Source organism: Rhinopithecus bieti, unplaced genomic scaffold (assembly GCF_001698545.2).
Source record: "Rhinopithecus bieti isolate Rb0 unplaced genomic scaffold, ASM169854v2 scaffold_40368, whole genome shotgun sequence".
In the NCBI taxonomy this organism is placed as follows: domain Eukaryota; kingdom Metazoa; phylum Chordata; class Mammalia; order Primates; family Cercopithecidae; genus Rhinopithecus; species Rhinopithecus bieti.
In genome coordinates, this window is record NW_016817546.1 from 316302 (window position 1) to 340130 (window position 23829).

Sequence of the window (23829 nt, forward strand, 5' to 3'; positions counted from 1 at the left end):
TGTGGGGTGGGGAGTGGGGAGAATGGCCTGTGGTGTGTGGGGTGGCGAGTGGGGGGAATGGCCTGTGGTGTGTGTGGGGAGTGGGGGAATGGCCTGTGGTGTGTGGGGAGTGGGGGGAATGGCCTGCTGTGCACTTTGCCCCTCTGCTTAGCAGTCAGACCCTGGGGCTCTGAATCCTGCCTTGGAAACGTCCTGCCCACGCTGAGCCCCACTGCAGTGGCGCTCGCCTGCCAAGTCCACCAAACGCCAGTAGAAGGCAGCATTTCCTCCTGCCTGTTTCCTGTCCTCACCCGGGGCAGCAGTGGCAGCCTAGGCCCAGCTGTGCTGGGCACAGGGCTCCTGACCATGCTGGGGTGTGCTGCAGGTCTGTGGTGCCTGTCCCCTCTCTCCAGCCTGAACTACAGACGGGGGCCCCCTGAGGGACTGGCTCCAAAGCAGGACCCAAAGAAGACAGCACAGAGCAGTGCTTGGGCCAGCAGGGCTGTACCAGGCCACCTTCTCGGGACGTAGAAAGAATGTGTCCTCTGGCACGCAGGCACACAAAACTGAGAGAAACAGCAAGCAAGCTCATTCTGTTGCCAAAGCACCGTGTCCAAGGCCCACTTGCTGGGGGGCTGGGCACAGCAGCAGGCAGTCCCTCCCTGCTACGAGTTAGGTAGGGCCTGCCGGTAAATGGCAGGTAAACAAGCCAACCAGTGAGGCCCAAACCGCAGGACGGCTGCAGTCCTGCTGGCCACCTCTGACAAGAAGCATGGACTGAACGAGCCCCACTCTGGCCTCAGCGCAACAGGCTGCAAGCCTCCAGGACTAGTGGATGCCCCACTGCCTGTCCTGCGCTGAGGCTCCCTTTGCCCCTGGGCTGAAGGTGCAGGGCCCAGTTGAACTAAAGGCCTTGGACTCCGAAGTTTAGGAGCAGTGGACCCTCCCCCAGAGCACCACATGGCAGGCAAGGCTGGACCTCCTTTAGTCCCCGCAGCTGTGATGACAGGGCTCCAAGTAGCTCTCCCTCCTGGACCTTGAGGACAGCCAGCCCAGGCTGTTGTGTTGCTGTTCAAACTCAACATCCTCAGACTGTCTCGGCAAACAGACCCGCCCAGAGCTCCGCCTGTCTTTCTTTCATGTCTTCCATGTTTCTTTCTCCAAAATCCAAAAGTACCTTTGCTAGGATAATCAGGCCTGTAATCTGCCTGGTCCCTGGCTCCACGGGACCTACACAGAACCCACAAATTGACACTACATACCAAGAAGGAAACGGTGGGAGGGTTGGAAGAACTAAGAGGCAACAGCACCAACAGGTAACTCCAGACATCATGGCTCTTCCCCACCCCAGGGCGGGGACAGGAAGGAGTTGCCAGAAAGGGGAGAGGAGAGGAATCCTGGTCTCCCAGCCTTGCTGGGGATGGGGCCAAGTCCAGGTAGAGAAGGGCAGGCTCCAGCCCACTGGCTGCAGCAGGGGCAGGGCTCCCTCCCATTCTGCGCCAGGCTTTCTGCACCAGGTGCAGCTCACTTCTCTGAAGATGAAGCAGGGATAGGCCCAGCACACGTGCCTGCTGGGGTATCAGGCACAGACAGGCATGGGGGGAAACCCATGACCGGTGCCCCGTTGAGGACTAGGAGGGAAACTTGGAAGGGCTGGAGGACAATTCCCTGTGACCCACTGCAGGGGGCAGGGCCTCTTTTCTGCTGTGGGTTCTGGAGTAGAGAAACCCAGTGCCTTCTCGAGCCCAGCAATGTCCTTCAAGGCCTGGCTCGGGAAGTCCTGCCTGGCCTCCCGCCCACCCCCCACATTGTCCCCTCACCATGCTGCCTGCCTGCAACACCCGTCACCCATTTTGTTTTCTTTTTCAGAGACAGGGACTCACTATGCCGCCCAGGCTGGTGTCCAACACCTGAGCTCAAACGATCCTCCTGCCTCTGTCCCCGAGTTTCTGGGACTACGGGTGTGCCACTGCGCCCGGCTCCATTTTGGAGTTTGTCCCACCAGCCGGTGTGATGAGATCATCCCCCCACAGCACCCGTGAATCTGGGCAGTATGAGGGAGCCATATCCGAGAGGCTGAGTTTTGTACCTCACTGTGGCACCTCAGCCCCGCAGAGAGCTTCTGGCACTAAATACACATTCAGAGAGGAATGGAGAAACAGCTGAAGAGAGAAACCAAGGTGGGGGAAAGAAAAAGAGAAAATGGCCCAGAGAAAGAGCAAGGTAGACAGAAAAAGAGGAGAAACCTCCTGGCCCATCCCTGGGTCCAGGGCTCGGGCCCTGCCCTGTGGCGGGCACGCATTGCGGGGGCTGGGGGGGCCAGTGGCCTCGGGTGCTCCCGCTGCAGCTGCAGAAAGCGGCTGTGGGGATGAGCTGGCCACTGACGCAGCGCTGGCAGCACAGGGTGGCGGCGCCAGGCCTGAGTGCTGGGGCCAGACTATTGCCCCCAGGATCAGGCTCCACCACCTTCTACTGTGGAGCTGTGGGCTCGACACCATCTTCATCTGTAAGGAGGCTAATAACAGCGCCCACCTCACCCAGCGGCTGGGGGACGGGGGACACAGTAAACTTTAGCTGTTATCATTACTGGGCAAGAGCCAGTGCTTTCCATCTTCACGGTCAATGCTCCAAAACTTTGCTACCATCACAGAATGCCAGGTCCCAAAGGGACCTTAGCTGTCCTCATTGACAGGACATGCTCATCTCACAGCTGCAGGGAGTGACATGCTGAAGCCACCCAGCTGAAGGCAGAGGTGGGCCTGACGCAGGGCCCCCCACCTCCCGGGTGTTTACTCAGTGTGTCTGAAGTGTGTGGCAGGTGCTGGAGAGGTGGTGTCCTCCTGGAGCCTACAGGCTGGCAGGAGGGACAGGGTGGAAAAGGACGAGGCAAGGGTAACACCATGCAGGGCAGGGGAGGGAGGTGTGTGGCGCCGTGCAGGTGAGGGGAGTGGGTCTGCAGGGCTCAGAAAGGCTTCCTGGAGGGCCATGGAGCTGAGATCTAACAAGTGAGAGAGGGGTCAGGAGGTGAGGGGGACACGACAGGGAGTACCCCAGGCAGGAGGTGCCACGGCTGCAAGCACCACAGTCGGAGAAGCCCTCACGCAGCTCCCATGGTCTCTACACACTGAAAAACTCAGGGGGATCTCAGGGGGACTCCAGCCTCTACCACGTGCCAGTGGTTTCCTGCCTCTGTGCCAGGTCTACTTCTCTGGACGATACGCTCCCCATGGGCAGCAATGGCTACTTGGGCTTTGCCAGCTGGCACCCTGGGGTTTAGCCTGGTCCAGAGCTGGGCACATGGCAGGCTCGAAGGGAGACCACACGCCCACAGAAAACCTCCCTCTGAGAAGCGCACCATGCCTCACCGCAGACAGCGGGCAGGCAGAGGCTGGGGGACCGAGCGCTGGGCCAATCACACACCTTCGGCATCCACGGTCTCTTTCATGATGATCTCCACCCGCTCCACATGGTGCCGGTTCCAGAGGCTGTCCAAAGCCTTGCGGTTCTGGTCTCGGAAAGGCAGGATCTGTGCCACGGCCTGTCAGGAGGAAGACTGGGCATGCTGCAGGTTCCTCTCGTGACGAAGGAGGAACCCTGACTCCTGGGAAGGGCTCTGACCTCTCTATTCCCTGCTCAGAGCAGAAGATGCCCTCCGAGCAGTAGTTCCGGACTTCAGGATCTCACAGGCCAGTAAAGGTTCCAAAAACTTGCAAGTGACCTCCAAAGGGTTACCAGATTTGTATTTTGCCAAGAAAAGAAATAGTTAAAATTACCTCTCTTCTATTACAATTTTTAATAAAATAAAGATAGGTTTAACACCAAAAATGTAGCAAGAAGAGCTTCGAATTGAGCACATTCAGTATTTCTTCTCATCTTGCCATAAACAAGTGAAAATCTCCCCAGGACTGGCCCAGTTCTGAGGATCACTATTTAGGATCCTACCACGGGCAACTCCAGGCAGGGTGGGATGGAAAGCCATGTCTCTGTCCTCAGCAACTACCTACGCCCACCAGCACCGTGTACCAGAACACAGGGCTGCTGCGCTCTCTGCTGGGGTTCCTGGGACAGGATGCGCACAAGGGCCTCCAAGGCATTTTGAGTGAACTGGTCAACGCACATGTGTCACCCAGGAGGTTACCCCATGCCCCTGCCCAGGGCTTAGAGTCCTACTACTCCCTGGTTTAAGCTCTTGTTGCCAACCTTCTGGCTCAAAACACAACTTAGGAAGAAAAAGATTTTGAAAAAAGGTAGATGGGGCAGGGCGCGGTGGCTCACACCTGTAATCCTAGCACTTTGGGAGGCCGAAGCGAGTGGATCACTTGAAGTGAGGATTTCGAGACCAGCCTGGCCAATATGGTGAAACCCCATTTCTACTAAAAATGCAAAAAATTAGCCAGGCCTGGTGATGCACGCCTGTAATCCGAGCTACTTGGGAGGCTGAGTGGGGAGAATTGCTGGAACCCAGGAGGCAGAGGTTGCAGTGAGCCGAGATCGTGCCACTGCACTCTAGCCTAGGGACAGAGCAGACTCCGTCCTACAAAAAAAAAAAAAAGGTGGATGGGTGCAGGAGAAGAAAGCTCGTTTTAATTCCCACAGCACACCCAACAGGAAGCCAGGTCCAGATACCAGAGTCGCTGGGCCACCTCCACAGAGGATGCAGGGCAACTGTGAGAAGCCAGAGCCCAGACTGGGAAACAAAGAGAATGGGGGCTTTGCAGAGGACAAAAGAGGCCAGACACATGGACAAGGACCCAACAGTCCTGCCCTGCTGCTGTCTTTCTTTTACCCCCTCACCTCCTGCCTACCTTCAAGGAGACCACGGGAGCTCTGAGTTCACAATGCCCTGGGGCCTAGCTCCACAATGAGTGAGTGGCCTTGTTGCTGGGGTCTACCAGTACCCAGCTCACCCTAGCCCTGGCAGGCTCCACGCTGATGCTCACCTGCTTGCCCAAGTAATGGTCCACCCGGTACATCTCCTCCTCCTGGAAAAAGCTCCCGAGTTCTGTGGCCAGCTGCTGGGCTGAGAAGTGGTCATGGCCAAAGGGTTTCTCAAGGACAACCCGCAGCCAGGCACCCGGGCCTGGCCGGCAGCTGCTGTTGATGTTGCGGGCAATGTCTGCATAAGCAAAGGGTGGCACCGAGAAGTAGAAGATCCTGCCAGCCTCCCGGAGGCCTGCGTGCTGGAGCTGTGCCTCGATGTCCTTGTTCAGGGCCTGATAGTCCTCGGCCGTCTTCAGTTGGCGGTACCGGCTCAGCTGCAGGAACTGATCCTTTTCCTCTGCACAGTGACTAGGCGCCATGTCCTTGGGGCAGGAGAGGGATTCCAGGGCCTTGGCCATGAGCTCTTGGCCCTGCTTAGGGGCTGTCAGAGCAGCTCCATGGAAGCTAAAACTGTGGCCCCTCCCCGCTTCATCCAGGTACAGCTGGAACAGTCCCTGCCATAAGTACTTCTTAGCCAGGTCCCCAGTTGCTCCCAGCAGGATTATGGAGACATGTTCCTGGAGCTCCTGGGCCTGCAGGCAGCCCAGAAGGGCCACGCACATCACCACTATGAGCATCTTCCACATGCCTGGCTGCCTGGGGTGCACAGAGAGACAGACGAGGAACAAGGAAGGATCAGACACGGTCCAGGTGGCTATGATGTGGAAACAAACATTTCCTGCCTGGCAAGAAACCAACACGTGTTTCTTGAGAAAATGTTATAGGCCCACGGCTTGTTCCTCCCTCGTGGCAGCCTGGTTTCTGTTCCAGGAAGCCAGTGGGTAGGGAGCCTGCCCTGCAGACAGGGACTCTGCCTGGGAAAGTTAGAGACCACTTGCTAGAGATGACCACTTTGCTGCCGGAAGCGTAGGAAAGTGGCAAAGGCCACCAGGAAGGGCAGCAGGCCTGGGAGTAGAGCTGTCCATTTTATGACCAAGGCCAGTCTCCTCCAGGAGCACAGGTCACCTGGATGAGCAGGGCAGCCCCAGCCTAGGTATACTGGCAGGGCCTAGGTATACTGGCAGGGCCTAGGTATACTGGCAGGGCCTAGGTATACTGGCAGGGCCTCAGGCGACAGCTGGAACAGTGAGAGGGTAGGACCACCTCCTCTCGCCTCTCACCTGCCTCTTTTCCATGTCTACTGGGCTCCAACTACAAAATGATGACTAATAACTGGTATGGCATAGTGACAGGAAACATGGACTCCAGACCAACTGCCTGAGTCTGAATCCCAGCTCAACCCCTTAGTAACTGCACAATTATTTAACCTGGCTGCACCTCAGTTTTCTCACCTGAAATGGAGGTAACAGTGGTACCTACACCACAGAGTTGTTATAAGAATAAAAGGAGTTCATGCTTGTAATGAGCTTAGGCCAGTGCCTACCACCTATTAAGCACTGAGTGGTAGGTGTCATCCTGAAGAGTGATACCAGCAAACGCTTAGTGCTGGCACTAAGTACTTATATGCATTAGAGCTCAATGAATCCAGACAAGAATCCTGGAAAGAACCACACGGGGTGGGTTCTGTTATAGTTCTCCCATTCTGCAAATGGCAAAGCTGAGGCTCAGGTCAATGAAGGTCCCAGGGTAAGAAAGCAGGGGAGCTGGGACTGACTGTGCAGTCACTGCACGACATGCCCAATGACCTCTCCACCATCACTATACAGAGGGGACCAAATCTGCCTCCTGACCCTGACTTCAGACCCCCTCCTCCCACCGCCCCCTCTGCCTCTTCCTATCGCTCTCGAGATCCATCTCCAAGAGGGTCCTAGTGAGTGACCCACCCAAGGTGAGGACCCAACAACAGTGTCTGAGCCAGAGTCTATAGGACACACGACGCGTCCATCACTGGAGCTTTAACTAGAGGATCGGGGCCACACGAGTGACTCCCCAGCCTTCTTCTCCCACTCTCCCTGTATCTGCCCTCACCCCTAAATATACACATGGACCACAGGACCATTCTGCTTTTTCCTCCTGTTTTCCAGTCCCTGTCCTTGGCCCTTCAAGCATTTTTTCCTCAACCGGCAATCGCCCGTGTGGAGAGAAGGAGAAGCTGCAAGGTCAGTGCGGGAGAGGGCGAGCAAGAAATCTGAAGCCCAGAGAACAGCCTGGAGAAGGAGGAGCCGCCAGCTGGCAGGCTGTGCTTCAGAGCTGCTGATCGGATCCGGGTAGCCAGGGCTCTGGACGTGCCTGGTACAAAGGGAGGAGCAAAGCCCCCAGAGTGCTGGCATGGGCAGGTGGGGGAGCCCCAAGGGCCAGCACCTCTGTCCCCACCCCAGAAGACTGCAGACAGCTGTGACGGATGGCCACCTGGCCTGAACTGACTCCTGGCCCTCTATTTAATCCTGTTCTGACTCTGAGGTTTGCCACAGTCCTCCCTAACCAGTCCTGTTCTGGGTCCCCGGTTCTCAGGTTGGCTTCCCTTATCTGTTATGTTCCCAGCACTTCTTTAAACAAATCCAAGATATTGGGTATTACAACATGATTGTTTACTCTGTGTTTCAAAACAACTAGAGAACAACTCTTTCCTAAATGGGTGTGGGTGGTATGTGTGGATATTTGTTTTTTTATTATGTTTTTTAACCTTTACAGTATTTCTCAAACTTTAACGAGCATTTGAATTTCCTGGGGATCTTTTTAAAGGGAGATTCTGATGCAGAAGGAAGGGGACCTGAAGTGCTGGCAGCTGGTCCAAGAGCACACTTTGAGTAGCAAGACTCTGGAATACCGAGCAGTGAGTACCAGAGCAACGATTCTCATCAAAGCAGGGCATCAGAACAAACACGCGTGCCTCGCCTCCTGCTGCCTTTCTCAAGACAAAGACATTCTGATCCAGAAGGCGTAGGGTAGGTCCTAACACAGGTGTTTCGAAACAGTCTCAAATGGTTTCATGTGACCATCCCCTTGTCAAAACTGGTTGTTCCTGAGTCCAATAATAGTGCCTGTGTTAACCAAGTAGTCAGCGTGTGCCAGGTGACTTAAACGCACTGTTCCAATCGTTCCTCACAACAGTCTTGCGGAGGGGGGTCTGTGAGGAGTCTCATTCTACAGACAAGGAAACTGGAAGGTGAAGGAAACTGTCAAGCCACAAAGCCTGGGGCCTCAGTCACGATGCTAAACAGCTTCCTTAGTCAGGCAGAAGAACGAGGCATTTGGGTCCGAGGACCTGGCCTCAGGACCACTGCCTAGCTTCATGATCTAATTCAGTCAGCTAATTAGGCCAGCCACAGTGGCTCACACCTATAATCCCGGCACTTTGGGAGGCCGAGGCAGGATGATCACTTGAGCCCAGGACTTCTAGACCAGCCTGGGCAACAGAGCGAGACCTCCATCTCTACAAAAAATATTTTAAAATTAGCTGGGTATAGTGGCACATGTCTGTAGCCTCAGCTACTCAGGAGGCTGAGGACTGCTTGAGCCTGAGAGGTCCAGGCTGCAGTGAGCCATAATCGTACCACTGCACTCCAGCCTAGTGACAGAGCGAGACCCTGTCTCAAAAAAAAAAAAATTAAATAAATAATTAAATAAATCGGCTAATTAAATCAGGGAGATGCCCTCCACCTTTCCATAAGGGCAGGTAGGTATTTAGAGCCTTAGCACACACATTTCCTCATCTATAAAACAGGGCAAATACCATCAACCCAAGGCAGGGGGTGGGGGGTGGGGGCAGTGAAGATTGAGATGATACATGTGACAAAAATGCTACACAAATGTTAATTAATTAATTAAATGCAAAGTTACTCCTGGCCCCCAAGGGTAGTGTAATACCATTGCTCTCAGGAAAAAAATTGTGAACCTCTCTCCTCTCCTGGGGCTACAGAGCCAGGCCCTGCAGACAGCACTGGAGATCAAACCCTGGTTCCTAACTCAACACTTCCGACTAGTCTGGAAGCAGCAGGAAGAAGGCTGGCTTGGTCATCCTCCCTGCTGTCCTGACAGGGAAATAAGCAGGCCCAGAGAAGTTCAGTTAAGTCAAAGTCAGGAACAGAGGGACCCCAGCCTCTGGAGCAGAGGCACCCACAGCTCTAACACATCTCCTGGGCTCCACGCCTCCTCCTTAAGCTGCAAGACTCTGCTTCAGGTTTTCCTCTGAAGCACTTCTCCTCTCTGCCTCCTTGCCTGCTCTGAGAGGAATGGGCTATGAAATAAATCTTCTGAAATTACATACTTGAAGTTAGTCAAAGAGCATGGAAGTAGTCTTCCAAAGGCTTATCCAATTATGAATCACTTCTTTTCAAAAAATGAACAAATCAATGAGAAAATCTTTAGTGAGAAGTGTGAGCAGCTGTAAGAGGATGGGGCATCAGACTGGGAACTGGAATGTGTGGTGGCTCTTGTCTAGGCCCTGCCTCTAAACAACCACATAACCTTGAACAAGCCATTTAGCCTGGCTGGGCCTCAGTTTCCTCAACTAGGAAATGGGAGGGTGAGATAAAGGATCTGTGTGATCTTTTAGTGTCCCTAAGTCCTGTTTTCTGAGGAAAGGAGATCCGCACCCTATTATCTGGGAACTGCCCTCTACTTTTCCATAAGGCAAATGAGTGCTTCAAGCCTTGACCTCTGCAGCCAGGCAGGGAAACAGAACTAAAATATGAAGCCAAGAGCTGAGAACTTGCGTCATTCAGCAGTTAAGACAAAAACTCTTGAAGCTATGACTTACGTGTGTGGAGGATGCAATTTCATTTACAATTCTTATTTAAGATACTTGCCAGAAATACACTCACTACGAAACAAAGTGCTGTGGGGGCATCCTGCAGGGAGGTGGAAAAGACCTTCTTCTAATGGCTCATCTTAGAGCCAGGGCTGACTGCGGGCACATGAACCCAGTCCTGGGCATCCTTCACTGTCTCCAACTCTAATCCTGAGAGGCTCCTACCAGTCATCCTGGGAGAGACTTACCAGTTAAAAGGCTCTGCTAACATCCCAGAAGGTGGGAGCACTGGCTTGGCCAGCCAGGGGGTTTGGATCAGAATCCAGGTTCCGGCCTTTGTTCTCACCCAAGCGGAAGAGGCATGCAGCTGTCCCCAACCAGACCCAGCACAGACAGACCTAGCCTGTGCTGAAGCTCCAGCCGCAGAGCGTTTTCTGGTAAACCACAGGAGGAAGCAGTTCTAATTCTCTTATGCCCAGCAGACAAGGGGTGGGAGAGAGGAGCTGGGAGGTAAAGGTCAATGTCTGCTGCTGCCCTGTTCCCTTTCCCGGCTTTTGACGTTACCTTCTGTGCGCCAGGCAGGAGGAAGGGAAATTTTCTTCAAATCATGACCCATGAGTTTGGAATTTTCTAAAAAGAACACGTGGGAGTAAAACAAAAGTTCAAACTAAAGATCATTTGAAACTAAAGCTCACGGTGATGTGCCTAGTCTCTTTACAATAGCCAACCCAAGGTTTTTGGGGTTTATTTGTTTTCTTTTTTGCACTCTTCCTGCTCTGGTCCATTTATGCTGAACCCATCAATGCAGATACAAATCAAGCCTGCTATCAATGACCTCTGATCTGCATTCACTGCCCTCATGGCCAGAATGGGGACAAAAGCTTCCAGATCAGGCTCTGGGGTCCTTATTCCTCTCTCATCTCAGAGAATCCTCATTCCCATCTTTAGGTACCTGTCCTGTAATCCCAGCACTTTAGGAGACCGAGATGGGAGGATTACTTGAGCCCAGGAGATCGAGACCAGCCTGGGTAACATGGCGAAATCCCATTTCTACTAAAAATACAAAAGCTAGCAGGGTGTGGTGGCAGGTGCCCGTAATCTCAGCTACTTGGGAGGCTGAGGCAGGAGAACCGCTGGAGGTTGCAGTGAGCAGAGATCTTACCACTGCACTCCAGCCTGGGTGACAGAGCAAGACTCCGTCTCAAAAAGAAAAAAAAATTATTACATAAATTAAAAAGGTAATAAATACTCAAAACTCATTATTTCCTAATCATCTGACTGCATTTCACTAATATCTATGCTCTTGATATTATTTATATCCACTGCATCTATGAGGTGAAGATATTCTATTATAGTGTATTTGAAGTTGGCCAATGTGGGAATATTTACACGACAGATACAGGCAAAGGCTGTATCAGGTTCCCCACCACCAACCCCACCCCTCACAGAGTCAGTTGGTAAACATTACCAGCACACAACTGCCTATCTGCCCAAGTCATTATTTACAGCCCGAACTTCCCCTAAACTCCAGACTCATGCAGTCAATTGCTATTCTAAGAGCATGAGTGGGATGTTTGCCAGACTTAATATGTACAAAACTGAACTGATTTCTCTCCCAACCTGCTTCCAATGTAGCTTCCCCATTCTCAGTAAATGGCAACTCTATCCTTCCAGGTGTTCAGACCCAGAAACCTTGAGGTCATCTGATCTGTCAGCAAATCCTGTAGTTTCTATCTTCAAAATTACGCAGAATACCACTGCTTCTCACCACCTTCCACCACTCCACTTCGGTGCCAGCCACCGTCATCTCTGTCTGGATTACTGCAGGAACTTCCTAATTGGTCTCCTCTGTCTATCCGGACCCTCTATGGTTGAGCCTCAACACGGCAGTCAGTGACCTTTTTATAGCTCCAGCTGGATCATGCCATTCCTCTGTGCAGACATCTGCAGAGTCTACACATTCTGGCCTCCCACACATTACCTCTTTGAGCTCTTCTCTTACCATCCTGCCCATCTAGGCTCTGGCTGCCCAGCCTCCTGCCTCAGGGCCTTTGCACTTGTTCTCTCTGCCTGGCCAACTCCCCATGTCCCCACCATGTCCACGTGGTTTACTCCCTCACTAACTTCAGTTCTTTGCTAAAATGTCATCTTCTCAGTGAGGCTTACTCAGACCACTCTAAAATTGTAAACCGCCCACCCCCATCCTCCTCTCCTGCTTTATTTCTCTCTGCAGTACATCGCTTTCTAATATACTGTATGATAATTACATTCATTTTGCCTATTGTCTGCCATTCCTTCCCCCAAGAGTGTGCGTGCCAATGAGGACAGGGACTTTTGTTTGTTTTATTCTCCGCAGTACCTCCAGTATCCAAAACAAGGCCTGGCATACAGAAGGCGCTCTATAAATATCTGCTAAATGGACAAATAAATCCCATTTGCACAGGACCACTGTCATTTCTGCATTTGAAATATGGACAAAGGAATACATCTCTAATGGTGACTTCAAGCACTGTGACACAGCACACATTAGCCGCAGCTTACCACTTGGAACAATACTTTTAATAATAAAAGAGCTATTTATGGAGTATTTAACCATATGCCAAATGCTAGGCTATCAGTGTGACATACATCATACCATTTAAATCTTGCCACAACCATATGAGGTAGGTCCCAAGATTATCCCCATTTTAGCAGTGAGTAGAGAGGAAACTAAGGCAAAGAGAAGTCAAATAATGTGGCCAGGCGTGATGGCTCACGCCTATAATCCCAGCACTTTGGGAGGCTGAGGCAGAAGGATCACTGGAGGTCAGGAGTTTAAAACCAGCCTGGCCAACATGGTGAAACCCCGTCTCTACTAAAAATACAAAAATTAGCCAGGCCTGGTGGCAGGTGCCTGTAATCCCAGTTATCTGGGAGACTGAGGGAGGAGAATCACTTGAACCCAGGAGGTGAAGGTTGCAGTGAGCTGAGATCATGCCACTGCACTCCAGCCTGGGCAACAGAGCAAGACTCCATCTCAAAAAAAAAAAAAAAAAAAAAAAAAAAAGAGAGAAGTCAAATAACTTACCGAAGGTCAAGCAACTAGAGGTGATAGGTTTTGAATACAGACAGTCTGGTCCCAGAGCTAACCTTCCTGTAACATGTGACTACATCCCTGAATGGCAAAATGTAAAACACTGTATTAGTGTAGATACTGAACAGTGGTTTAAACCAGACAGGCTATTTCCCTGCTCCATGAAGTCAATTTGTTCCGAACACTAACTGCGGTAACCAGCCTCGGCCTCCCGGATTCACTTTGCCTTTCACAGTTCTTCCTTCTGACATCATGAAGACATCATGCGTAAGCCTCAGTTGCTTTGTTGAAACCTGGAAGACCTTCGAGGGCTAGTTTTTGGAGAACTGGTTACATGAGAATGAATATTCTGGATTCAAATCCCTGCCACTCAGTAACTATGTGCCCTCAGACAAGTTATTTAACCTCTCTGTACCTCAACCACAAAATGGGAAAACAAGTCACTGGGAAGCAAGGCACTTAGCGCAATGCCTGGCATACAGTACCCAAGAAATCCTAGCTGCTTTTTTTTTTTGAGATGAAGTCTAGCTTTGTCACCCAGGCTGGAGTGCAGTGACACGATCTTGGTTCATTGCAACCTCCGCCACCTGAGGCAGGGCAGTTCACGCGATTCTCCTGCCTCAGCCTCCCCAGTAGCTGGGATTACAGGCATCCACTGCCCCCAGGCCCAGCAAATTTTTGTATTTTTAGTAGAGACAAGGTTTCACCATGTTGGCCAGGCTGGTCTTGAACTCTTCAACTGACCTGTCCGCCTTGGCCTCCCAAAGTGTTGGGATTACAGGAATGAGCCACTGGGCCCGATCAGAAATGTTAGTTTCTATCATTAAACCATTAGCATCACGAATAAAGGCCTTCTTGCTAGCTTCTTGAACTGCTGTTAAAACCAACCAGCTGGGCACGGTGGCTCATGCCTGTATTCTCAGCAGTTTGGGAGGCCAAGGCGGTGGATCACCCGAGGTCAGGAGTTCGAGACAAGTCTGGATAACACAGTGAAACCCCGTTTCTACTAAAAAACAAAATTAGCCGGGCGTGGTGCCACATGCCTGTAATCCCAGCTACTCAGAAAGCTGAGGTGGGAGAATCGCTTGAACCCGGGAGAAGGTTGCAGTGGGCCGAGATCGTGCCATTGCATTCCAGCTCGGGCAACAAGAGTGAAACTCCGTACCCACCAAAAAAAAAAAAAAAAAAAAAAAAAAAACCAAACAACTAACCATCCACCACAGAAAATGCCAAGGAAAACTCAGCTTATCATGACCTTCCAATCATAATGATGAAAAATTAAAGGGATATGATGCATAATTTAAAATATGCTATCTGGGCGTGGTGCTTTACACCTGTAATCCCAACACTTTGGAAGGCTTAAGCAGGAGGATCGTTTGAGCCCAGGAGTTCGGGACCAGCCTGGGCAACATAGTGAGACCACTGTCTCTACAAAAGTTTTAAAAATTAGCCAGGCGTGGTGGTGCGCGCCTGTGGTCCCAGCTACTCGGGAGGCTGAGGCAGGAGGATGGCCTGAGCCCAAGAGGTGGAGGCTGCAGGGAGCCGTGTTTGTGCCACTGCACTCCAGCCTGGGCAACCGAGCAATACCTCATCTTTTATAAAAAAGTTAAAAAATAAAATAAAAAATATGCCCATTTGACACCAGTTTTCCCTCATCTGCTGCCTTTCATGATCCATGGGCCTGTTGGGGGAGCAGGGGGAGTGGGGAAGGACACCTCTTTCCAGAAGTTCTCTCTTCTGGCTAAGCATTCAAGGTTGGGTGAACTGATTTTCAGAGATCCAGAGAGGTTTGCCTCTGGAAAACCGTTCACTGGATCCGGGTACGGGAAACGCTATGTGAAACCCGAGGGCCAATCAATGCCAAAGACTAAGCAGGTCCCGGGTAAAGCACGGAGTTCCCCCTCTCCTGTAACTCAGTTCCGGGAAGCCCAGGAAAGAACCGCTCGGCCGCTCGGGGCGACCCTGGAGGGACCCTGGCCACCTCCTGAGCAGCCCCAAAGCCGCCAGCCAGGCTCCGCGGGGCGGGCAGCGCAGCGCAGGGCCCGGGTTCGGCGCGGGCCTCGCCCGGCGGCCCGCGGGTGGAGGCGCGGGCGGGGCGGCGCCGGGCCGGCGGGGGCGCTTACTCCTCCTTCGCGCGGCGGGTTGCGGGCCGCTCCTCCGACACGGGCCGGGCGGCCGGCTGAGGGCCCAGGCCCCGCTCCCGAGGGCTTCCCTGCGCCCCGGACGCGCACCTCCTGCTTCCGCGAGGGCTCTTCACCCCGCAGGTGCGCGTGTGAGCGGTCCACCGCGCCTCACGACACTCCCGATACCGCCCGCGGGAGGCTGCGAGCGGCCACAAGGGAAGGCTCAGGCCAAGGCCAGCCCGGCCTCCTCCCCAGGCCTCAGGCCTCCCGCGGCCCTCCGCGCGCAGCGAGGACTAGGGCCGGGCCAGGGGCGGGCGCGCGGCGGGCGGGGCGGGCGCCGAAGCCACGCCCCGGCCGCCGGGGCGGGGCCTCGGAGCTTCCGGGGCGAGTAGGTAAGTCCGCTCCGAGCCTCCGCCCCTGCCTTTACCTCCTACCGGCGGGTTGCCGTGCGTCCTAGAGCTATCCTGCCGCGTCCGAGACGCGCTCAGGAGCCAGAAGTGGCCGAGGGACGTGGTTGTGTTGTGGAGGGGACCAGGGGTGCTGGCAGCTCCCTACGATCTGGCACCCGCTCTGGGACTCCCCAGGCCTCGCTTTTCCCCATCTGTAGAAGGAGCGGCTCGGTCCTTCCAGTCTTCAATATCCAGAGTAGGGATTTAGGAGTTGGAGCGCACACGCTGGCCACGCCTCCGCGCACAGCTTCAGATCTCTGTCACCTCTTATCACGTGTGTGACCTTGAGCTCAGTTTCTTCATCTGTACAGTAGGGACAATGGGAATACCTGCCTCCGGGGTTGTCTGGCACGTGGGTGCTTAGTAAGCGGAAGCTTGGACCCGTGTGACAAATGGAAGACGTTTGCTAAGACGTTGCTAAGAAAGACAGCAAATGGAATCAGGGCTTCTCTGTAGGGTGAGAGGTATTTAAGTGAGAAAACGGGACCAGCTGCCTCTCAGAGCCCTCAGTCCCCTTCCTGTCCCCCACCATTATCAGGTAGTATGTGGCCCTCCCCCTCCCCCTCAACCCGCTCCCCACTTTTCTTTCTTTCTTTTTTTTTTTTTTGAGACAGGGTCTCCTTCTGTCACCCAGGCTGGAGTGCAGTGGCGCTATCACAGGTCCCTGCAGCCTCCACCTCCCCGGCTCAAGTGATCCTCCCGCCTCAGCCTCCCAAGTAACTGGGATCGCAGACGTTCGCCACCACGCCTAGGTTTTAAACATTTTGTAGAAACGGGGGTCTCACTTTGTTGCCCAGGCTGGTCTTGAACTCCTGGGCCCAAGTGTTTCTCCCACCTTGGCCTCCCAAAGTGCTGGGAGGAGATTCCAACCTGAGAGAGAAAATGTGCTGCAGCTTTTTATTTCGTGATGGTTCCATTAGAGGTGGGAGCATCTGGAACTAGCAGAGGGAACTTGGCAGTGGCCAGCAGGACTGAGTGGGGCCAACAGGCGTGATTACCACAACGGATGTTAGGCAAGGGGTTCCGGGAAGGCTGGGAGCCGAGGGGGGCTGGGCCTCACCGTCACCAAGGCCAGGGGCCATCCGGGTGCCCGCAGAGGACTGCCAAGCCTTGGCAAGGATTTAGGTCACACTGAGTGGGCCTGGCGGAGGGGGGAGTCAAGGAGCCAGGCACTCTCTGGACTACCTCCACAGCTGGAAGTGAGCAGGAGGGCTTAGGGCAGGAGCTGGCCAGAGCTGACTCGAATGATGCCGGGACTCTTGGCCTAGGGCCCTTCCCATATTCTGTGGCCTTGAGTGTGTCAGGCACCCACATAGCTCTGAAAACGGGGGCCCAGGAAGGCACAGATAGGAGCGGGCAGGTGTCCAGAGGCATGACCTGGGGGTCGTTTCCTAGGTCTCCATGTGGCCATCAGAGGGTGATCTACCTTGAGGGCTTCTTTAGAAATAGCTCCAGGCCAGATGCGGTGGCTCATGCCTGTAATCCCAACACTTTGGGAGGCCAAGGCGGGTGGATCCTCTGAGGTCAGTAGTTCAAGACCAGCCTGGCCAACATGATGAAACCCCATCTCTACTACAAAAAAAAAAGAAAGCCAGGTGTGGTGGCGTGCCTGTAGTCCTAGCTACTGGAGTGACTGAGGCACAAGAATTGCTTAAGTCCAGGATGCAGAGGTTGCAGTGAGCTGAGATCGTGCCATTGCACTCCAGCCTGGGCAACAGGGTGAAACTGTGTCAAAAAACAGAAAAGCCAGGCGCGGTGGCTCACGCCTGTAATCCCAGCACTTTGGGAGGCCGAGGGGGGTGGATCACCTGAGGTCGGGAGTTCGAGACCAGACTGACCAATATGGTGAAACCCCGTCTCTACTAAAAATACAAAATTAACTGGGTGTGGTGGCACATGCCTGTAATCCTAGCTACTCAGTAGGCTGAGGCAGGAGAATAGCTTGAACCCGGGAGGTGGAGGTTGCGGTGAGCATTCCAGCCTAGGCAACAAGAGTGAAACTCCGTCTCATAAAAAAAAAATAAAAAGAAAAAAAAAAGCCCCAAACCAAGTCAGTTGTAACCTGCTTACTAAGAAAACGTTCATCTGATTAGGTAACGTTGGGATGAGGTCTGAGGAGGGAATTAGCTTAGGGTGTCACAATGTCCTCCTAACCCTATGTCCACTCCCACACCACCCTGAGATGTTTCATTTCTCTGCCTGTCTTTCCTCGCCTTACCTCAGTCTCATCCCGCCTCTGTATCTTCCAGTTTTCTCTGGGCAATCAATTGCTTTGCTTTCTTTCCATCATGAAGATGATTAAGTCGTGCTAAGCCCCAATCATCCTGGTGTGAGAGTACTGCTACCCAAAACACAAAAATTTAAAACCTTGTCCCTGTGGGCCCTGGCATTGGTTTCCGCACCTTTGCCTTTCTGAAGCTTTTCTCATTTCTGTGCTAACAGCAGCTACAAGGGAAGAGGTGTGCCCAAAAGCCCGTGAAGGAAGCCAAGAGAATGAAGGAAGCAGGGAGAAAGGAATAATGCCACATGGGTGGGGCTGGGAGTGTCCTGTGGCCAGAATTCTGTCTGTGGTTTATCTCTTGCTTTATAAGGAGCACCCTGGGGCTCTATTTATGAAGCAGATTTTGGGGGATTTTTCTTCGTAGCCCTTTAACTGTGGGGTAGGCAGAAGTCGGGGTGAATTCAGCCTGCTTTACAGACGTGGAAAGTGAGACCCAGAGAGATGAATGACTCACAGAGATGCCTGTGGAGTTAGAAATAAAATCCCGTTACAGCTTCTATTTTCAGGTGTCACTCCCTAAGGCAGCTCTGCTGGCTTCCTCTTGCTTCTCGCAGGAGGTGGAGAGGGAGGGGAACAGGTAGAGATTTTTCAGCCACTGGTAGATCTTTTCATCCTCAGACATGAGGAGCCTCTTTTTAAATTTTTTTATTTTATTTTTTAAGACAGAATCTCACTGTGTCACCCAGGCTGGAGTGTAGTGGCACGATCATAGCTCACTGCAGCTTCAACCTCCTGGCTCAAGTGATCCCCTCACCTTAGCCTCCTGAGTACCTGAGACTACAGGTGTACGCCACCATCCCTGACTAATTTTTTTCTTTCTTTCTTATTGTTGTTTTTGTAGAGATAGGCTCTCACTGTGTTGCCCAGACTGGCCTCTAACTCCTAGGCTCAAGGTATCCTCCCACCTTGACCTCCCAAAGTGCAAGGATTACAGGCACGAGCCATAGTGACAGGACTTTTTTATTTTTAAGATTAGCTTCCTAAAGTCCACATGAAGTAGTTATGCAATGGTTTCCATTGTTGCCATAACAATATACCACCATTTAGTGGCTTAAACAACACAAATTTATTATCTTACAATTCTGGAGGTCAGAACTTGAGTCCTACCAGTCTAAAATAATGGGTCAGCCTAAATTCCTATCTGGAGGAGCCATTTCTGGTCAAGGCATAATTCAGTATCTTGTGGTTTTAGGATGGAAATCCCCGTTTCTTTGCTGACTTCAGCTGAAGGCCATTCTCAGCTGAGGGTACCACACTCCTTGTGTCCCCTTTCTTCCACCTTCAAAGCCAGCAATGGGAGGTCCAGTGATTTCTCTCTCCCCTGTGCCTTTTTCAGGGTCATCTCTCTGACCCAGCTGGGGAAGCCTCTCTGCTTTCTTTCTTTTTATAGGTGCCCTCCACCACGCCCGCCTCATTTTTGTACGTTTTAGTAGAGACGGGGTTTCACCATGTTGGCCAGGCTGGTCTCGAACTCCTGACCTCAGGTGATTGCCCGCCTTGGCCTCCCAAAGTGCTGAGATTATAGGCATGAACCACTGCGTTGGGCCCACAATTTTTCATAATAGCTGTATTGAGGGAAAACTCACCTACTATGCAACCTACTCATTGAAAGTGTGCAATTCAATGGTTTTTAATGTATTCACAGAGTTTTGCAACCATCACCACAATCAAGTTTACAATATTTTTGTCACCCTGACAAGAAACCCTATACCCATTAGCAGTCACTCCCCATTCCCCTCCCACCCTCCAGGCCCTAGGCAATCACTAATCTATTTTCTGTCTCTATGGATTTGCCTATTGCCGACATTTCATCTAAATGAATCATACAATATATGGCCGTTTGTGGCTAAATATGTTATATATAGACTCAGGCATATATGTGTGTCTCTATAACGTTTTCAGGGTTCATGTTGTATCGTGTATCACTGCTTCGTTCCTTTTTTTTTGAGACAGTTTCGCTCTGTCGCTCAGGCTGGAGTGCAGTGGCCTGATCTCCGCTCACTGCAACCTCCGCCTCCTGGGTCCAAGTGATTCTCAGCTGTCAGCCTCCTCAGTAACTGGGATTACAGGCATATGCACCATGCCCAGTTAATTTTTGTATTTTTAGTATAGACGGGGTCTTGTCATGCTTGCCAGGCTGGTCTTGAACTCCTGGCATCAAGTGATCTGCCCGCCTCAGCCTCCCAAAGTGCTGGGATTATAGGCGTGAGCCACCACACCCGGCTGCTTTGTTGGTTTTCATTGCTAAATCATATTTAATGATATGGATATACACCACATTTTGTTGATCCATTCATTGATTGATGAACATTTGGGTGGTTTCTGCTTTTTGCTGTTATGAATAATGTAGTTATGAATATGTGTGTATATGTTTTCTATAGCTGTTTTCATTTTCTTGGGTGTGTACCCGTGAGTGGAAGAACTGGGTCAGCTGGTAATTCTTTTTTTTTTTTTTTTGAGACAGTCTTGCTCTGTCACCCAGGCTGGAGTGCAATGGTGAGATCTCGGCTCACTGCAACCTCTGCCTCCCGTGTTCAAGCAATTCTCCTGCGTCAGCCTCCCGAGTCGCTGGGATTACAGGCACCTGCCACTATGCCTAGCTAATTTTTTTTTTTTTTTTTTTTTTTTGGAGAGGCAAGGTTTTACCACATTGGCCAGGCCACTCTCAAACTCCTGACCTCAGGTTATCCACCCGCCTCAGTCCCCCAAAGTACTGGGATTACAGGTGTGAGCCACTGCGCCTGGCCCTTCAGCTGGTAATTCTATGTTTAGCCTTTTCAGGAACTGCCAGACTGTCTTCCAAAGTTACAGCACCATTCTCTGTTCTCAACAGCAGTGCACAGGGGTTCCAATTTCCCCCCATCCTCACCAACACTTACTATTGCCTGACTTTTTTTTTTTGTTTTAGACAGAGTTTCGCTCCATTACCCAGGCAGGAGTGCAGTGGCACGATCTTGGCTCACTGTAACCTCTGCCTCCCAGGTTCAGGCGATTCTCCTGTCATAGCCTCCCAAGTAGCTGGAATTAAAGGTGTGTGCCACCACGCCCAGCTAATTTTTTTGTATTTTTAGTACAGATGGGGTTTCACCATGTTGGCCAGGCTGGTTTTGAACTCCTGACCTCAAGTGATCTGCCCGCCTTGGCCTCCCAAATTGCTTGGATTACAGGGTGAGCCATCATGCCTGGCCCCAACTTTTTTATTATAGCTATCCTAGTGGGTATGAAGTGGGAGTTAATTGTCATTTTGCTTTCATGTCCCTGATGGCCTGTGGTGTTGATCATCTTTTCATGTGTTTATTGGCCATTGAGTGTCTTCTTGGAGAAATATCTAGTCAAATTCTTTGCCCAGTTTTCTTTATTTCTTAAGAGAAGGAGTCTTCTTTTTTTTTCTTTGTTTTTGAGACAGGGTCTGGCTCTGTCACCCAGGCTCGAGTGCAGTGGTGGACTCTCCGCTCACTGCAACAGCAGCCACCCAGGGGGCTCAAGCCATCCTCCCACTTCAGCCTCCATGGTAGCTGGGACTTCAGGTGCACGCCACCACACCTGGCTGATTTTTGTATTTTTTGTGGAGATGGGATTTTGCCATGTTGCCCAGGCTGGTCTGGAACACCTGAGCTCAAGTGATCCACCCACATCAACTTCCCAAAGTGCTGGGATTACAGGCGTGAGCCACTGCACCTGCCCCCTTTTTCAGGATTTTTTTTTTTTTTGTCCTTTTTAATTGAGTTGTTAAGAGTTCTTTACACATTCTAGATACAAATCACTTACCAAATGGATGATTTGCAAAAATTTTCTCCCATTCTGTGGATTGTCTTTTCACTTTCTTGATGGTGTCCTTTAAAGCTTAAAAGTGTTTAACCCCCATGATGTTCAGCGTATCTATTGATTTTTGTTTAATCCTAATGATGTTCAGTGTATTTGTTTATTCTTATTTTTTTGAGATGGAGTTTCACTCTTGTTGCCCAGGCTGGAATGTAATGGCGTGATCTTGGCTCCCTGCAACATCCACCTCCTGGGTTCAAGTGATTCTCCTGCCTCAGCCTCCCAAGTAGCTGGGATCACAGGCATGTGCCACCATGCCCAGATAACTTTTGTATTTTTAGTAGAGATGGGATCTCACCATGTTAGTCAGGCTGGTCTGGAACTCCTGACCTCAAGTGGTCCACCTGCCTCAACCTCCCAAAGTGCTGGGATTGCAGGAGTGAGCCACTGCGCCCAGCCATCTATTGATTCTTGTTGCTTGTGCTTTTAGTGTCATAGCTAGTAAAGGCTTTGCCCAGTCCAACTCATGGAGATTTATGCTTGCATTTTCTTCTTCTAAGAGTTCAGTGGTTTTGGCACTTGCATTTAGGTTTTTGATCATCTTTAGTTAGTTTTTGTCAATGATGTGAGGTAGGGGGTCCAACTCCCTTCTTTTGCACATGGATATCCCATTGTCCATGGGGACAACCCAACGATGCAGGCTGTTCCGTGGCATGCTCCAAGAGCCTTTGCTTGCATAGACATGCAACACGGTATGCCCAAAGTGCATCCCTGGTCCAGAAGGCAGACCCTGGAAGACCAATGCCTGGCAAATAACAGGCCCTCAAAAACTGTTTGTCAAATGAACGTGGGGTAAGCTGGGGAGCCAGAGCCACCGCATCCAGGTGCTGGAGTCTCGTTCGCTCCACAGAGGCTCTGAGGGACTTCAGCTTGGCCACAGTCTGTTGGTGCCCCTGGGGAAAAGGGACAGACCATCAGTGCTACTACTGCCTGAGCAGGATCTCAGGAGAAGAAAAGCCCCACATTTTGTATTGAGGCTGCCTGGGGGAAGGAGAATCGAGGGAAGAGAAGAGAGGAGATTGGGGAGCAGCCAACCTGGATATGAACCAGGACAGGGGACCTTGAGTAATGAAGAGGGAAGCTCCTGTACTCAAGGTCGATGTTTCTCGCCTTAAACTTCAAGAGGCAAAGGCAGGGAGAAGCTCTTGGCTGGCAGATAAAATAAGAAGATGAAAGTGCTGGCAGCCACCCCAGACATCTCTGCACCAGCAAAAGCTGCATCGTATCCTTTGGGCCAAGTAAAGACGCAACCTGGGGACAGCCAGGCGATGGATGAGCCTGGGGTCTGGGGGAAGGACAAGGCACCCTCGGAGGGGAAATGTGCCGGTCAGCAGGACCTCACCAGACAGCCGCTGGCTTCCCGTTGGCTTCTTCAGGAAGCAGGCGCTGTCTGCCTTTCCCCAGCCCTGACACTGCAGTGGCCTGGTCTGGGGCCAGAAGTTTGGAAGCCTCTGGTGAGGCGGCAGTTCCCAAGTGGCTGCAGGGTCACAGCAGGAGACAATCCTGCATTGGTCCAGCCCTGGCACCTCTCTGCTGTCCAGTCCTGAATGAGGTAAGGCACCCCTCATTCATGCAACCAACAAACATGCACCAGGCATGTGCCAGGCTCAGGGGGCACAGCAGTGAACCAGGCCTCTGCTCTCAGGGAGCTCAGATTCTACTCCAAGTAGGCAGGCATGGTCGGGGGACAGACAATAAACAAGTGAATCATGACAGAGAGCGGCAGATGCCACAAAGCACATAAAACCGAGTGATGGAAGAAAATGTCTGACTGGGTCCTTAAGGGTGGCCTCTCCAAAAGGTGATATTTGATTGACATTGATTGACACTAGAGGGAAAGAGGCCAGTCATGCAAGAGCTGCAGGAAGAGCATTCTGGGTGGACAGAACAGCAGGTACAAAGACCCTGAGGCGGGAATGGGCTTGGCGTTGCTGGAGAACGGGAAAGAGGCCAGCAGGCGAAGCACTGAGCTTAGCGCCCAGGAGCAGATTGCAGGGCTGAGACCTGCAGGGCCTCGTAGACCACAGTGGGAACTATGGGATTCACTCTAATTTGTAACAGAAGGTTCTAGGGAATTTTAAATGAGAGAGTGACGTGATCAGTTTTCGTTTTAGGAAAGTCCTTCGGGCTCCTGGGTCATAGGCCTAGAGGAGACGCACGCTGGTCAGGTGTGGAGGAGTCTCTGGGAGGGTTTGATGGGCTTGTTGCACAGTGCTGCGGTATTTTAAAGTGATGGCTTTATAGGCCAGACGTGGTGGCTCACGCCTGTAATCCCAGCACCTTGGGAAGCTGAGGTGGTTAGATCACTTGAGGCCAGGAGTTCGAGACCAGCTTGATCAACATGGTGAAACCCTGTCTCTACTAAAAATACAAAAAATAGCTGAACATGGTAGTGCACACCTGTAATCCCAGCTACTTGGGAGGCTGAGGCAAGAGAATCGCTTGAACCCAGGAAGTGGAGGTTGCAGTGA

At 51.9% G+C, this 23829-nt stretch overlaps 1 protein-coding gene across 1 annotated transcript in view; it reads right to left on the minus strand.

The window, feature by feature from the left end:
• H6PD (hexose-6-phosphate dehydrogenase/glucose 1-dehydrogenase) overlaps positions 1-10161 on the minus strand; it is a 33153-nt gene extending 22992 nt beyond the window's left edge. Inside the window, exons 1-3 of the mRNA XM_017856065.1 lie at positions 9859-10161; positions 4920-5556; positions 3400-3517 (exon numbers count right to left, since the gene is read on the minus strand). Of these exons, the coding sequence (XP_017711554.1) occupies positions 3400-3517; positions 4920-5556; positions 9859-9881 (778 nt within the window). The 5' untranslated portion in view covers positions 9882-10161. The remainder of the gene's footprint in view (positions 1-3399; positions 3518-4919; positions 5557-9858) is intronic.
• Positions 10162-23829: the final 13668 nt, after the last annotated feature.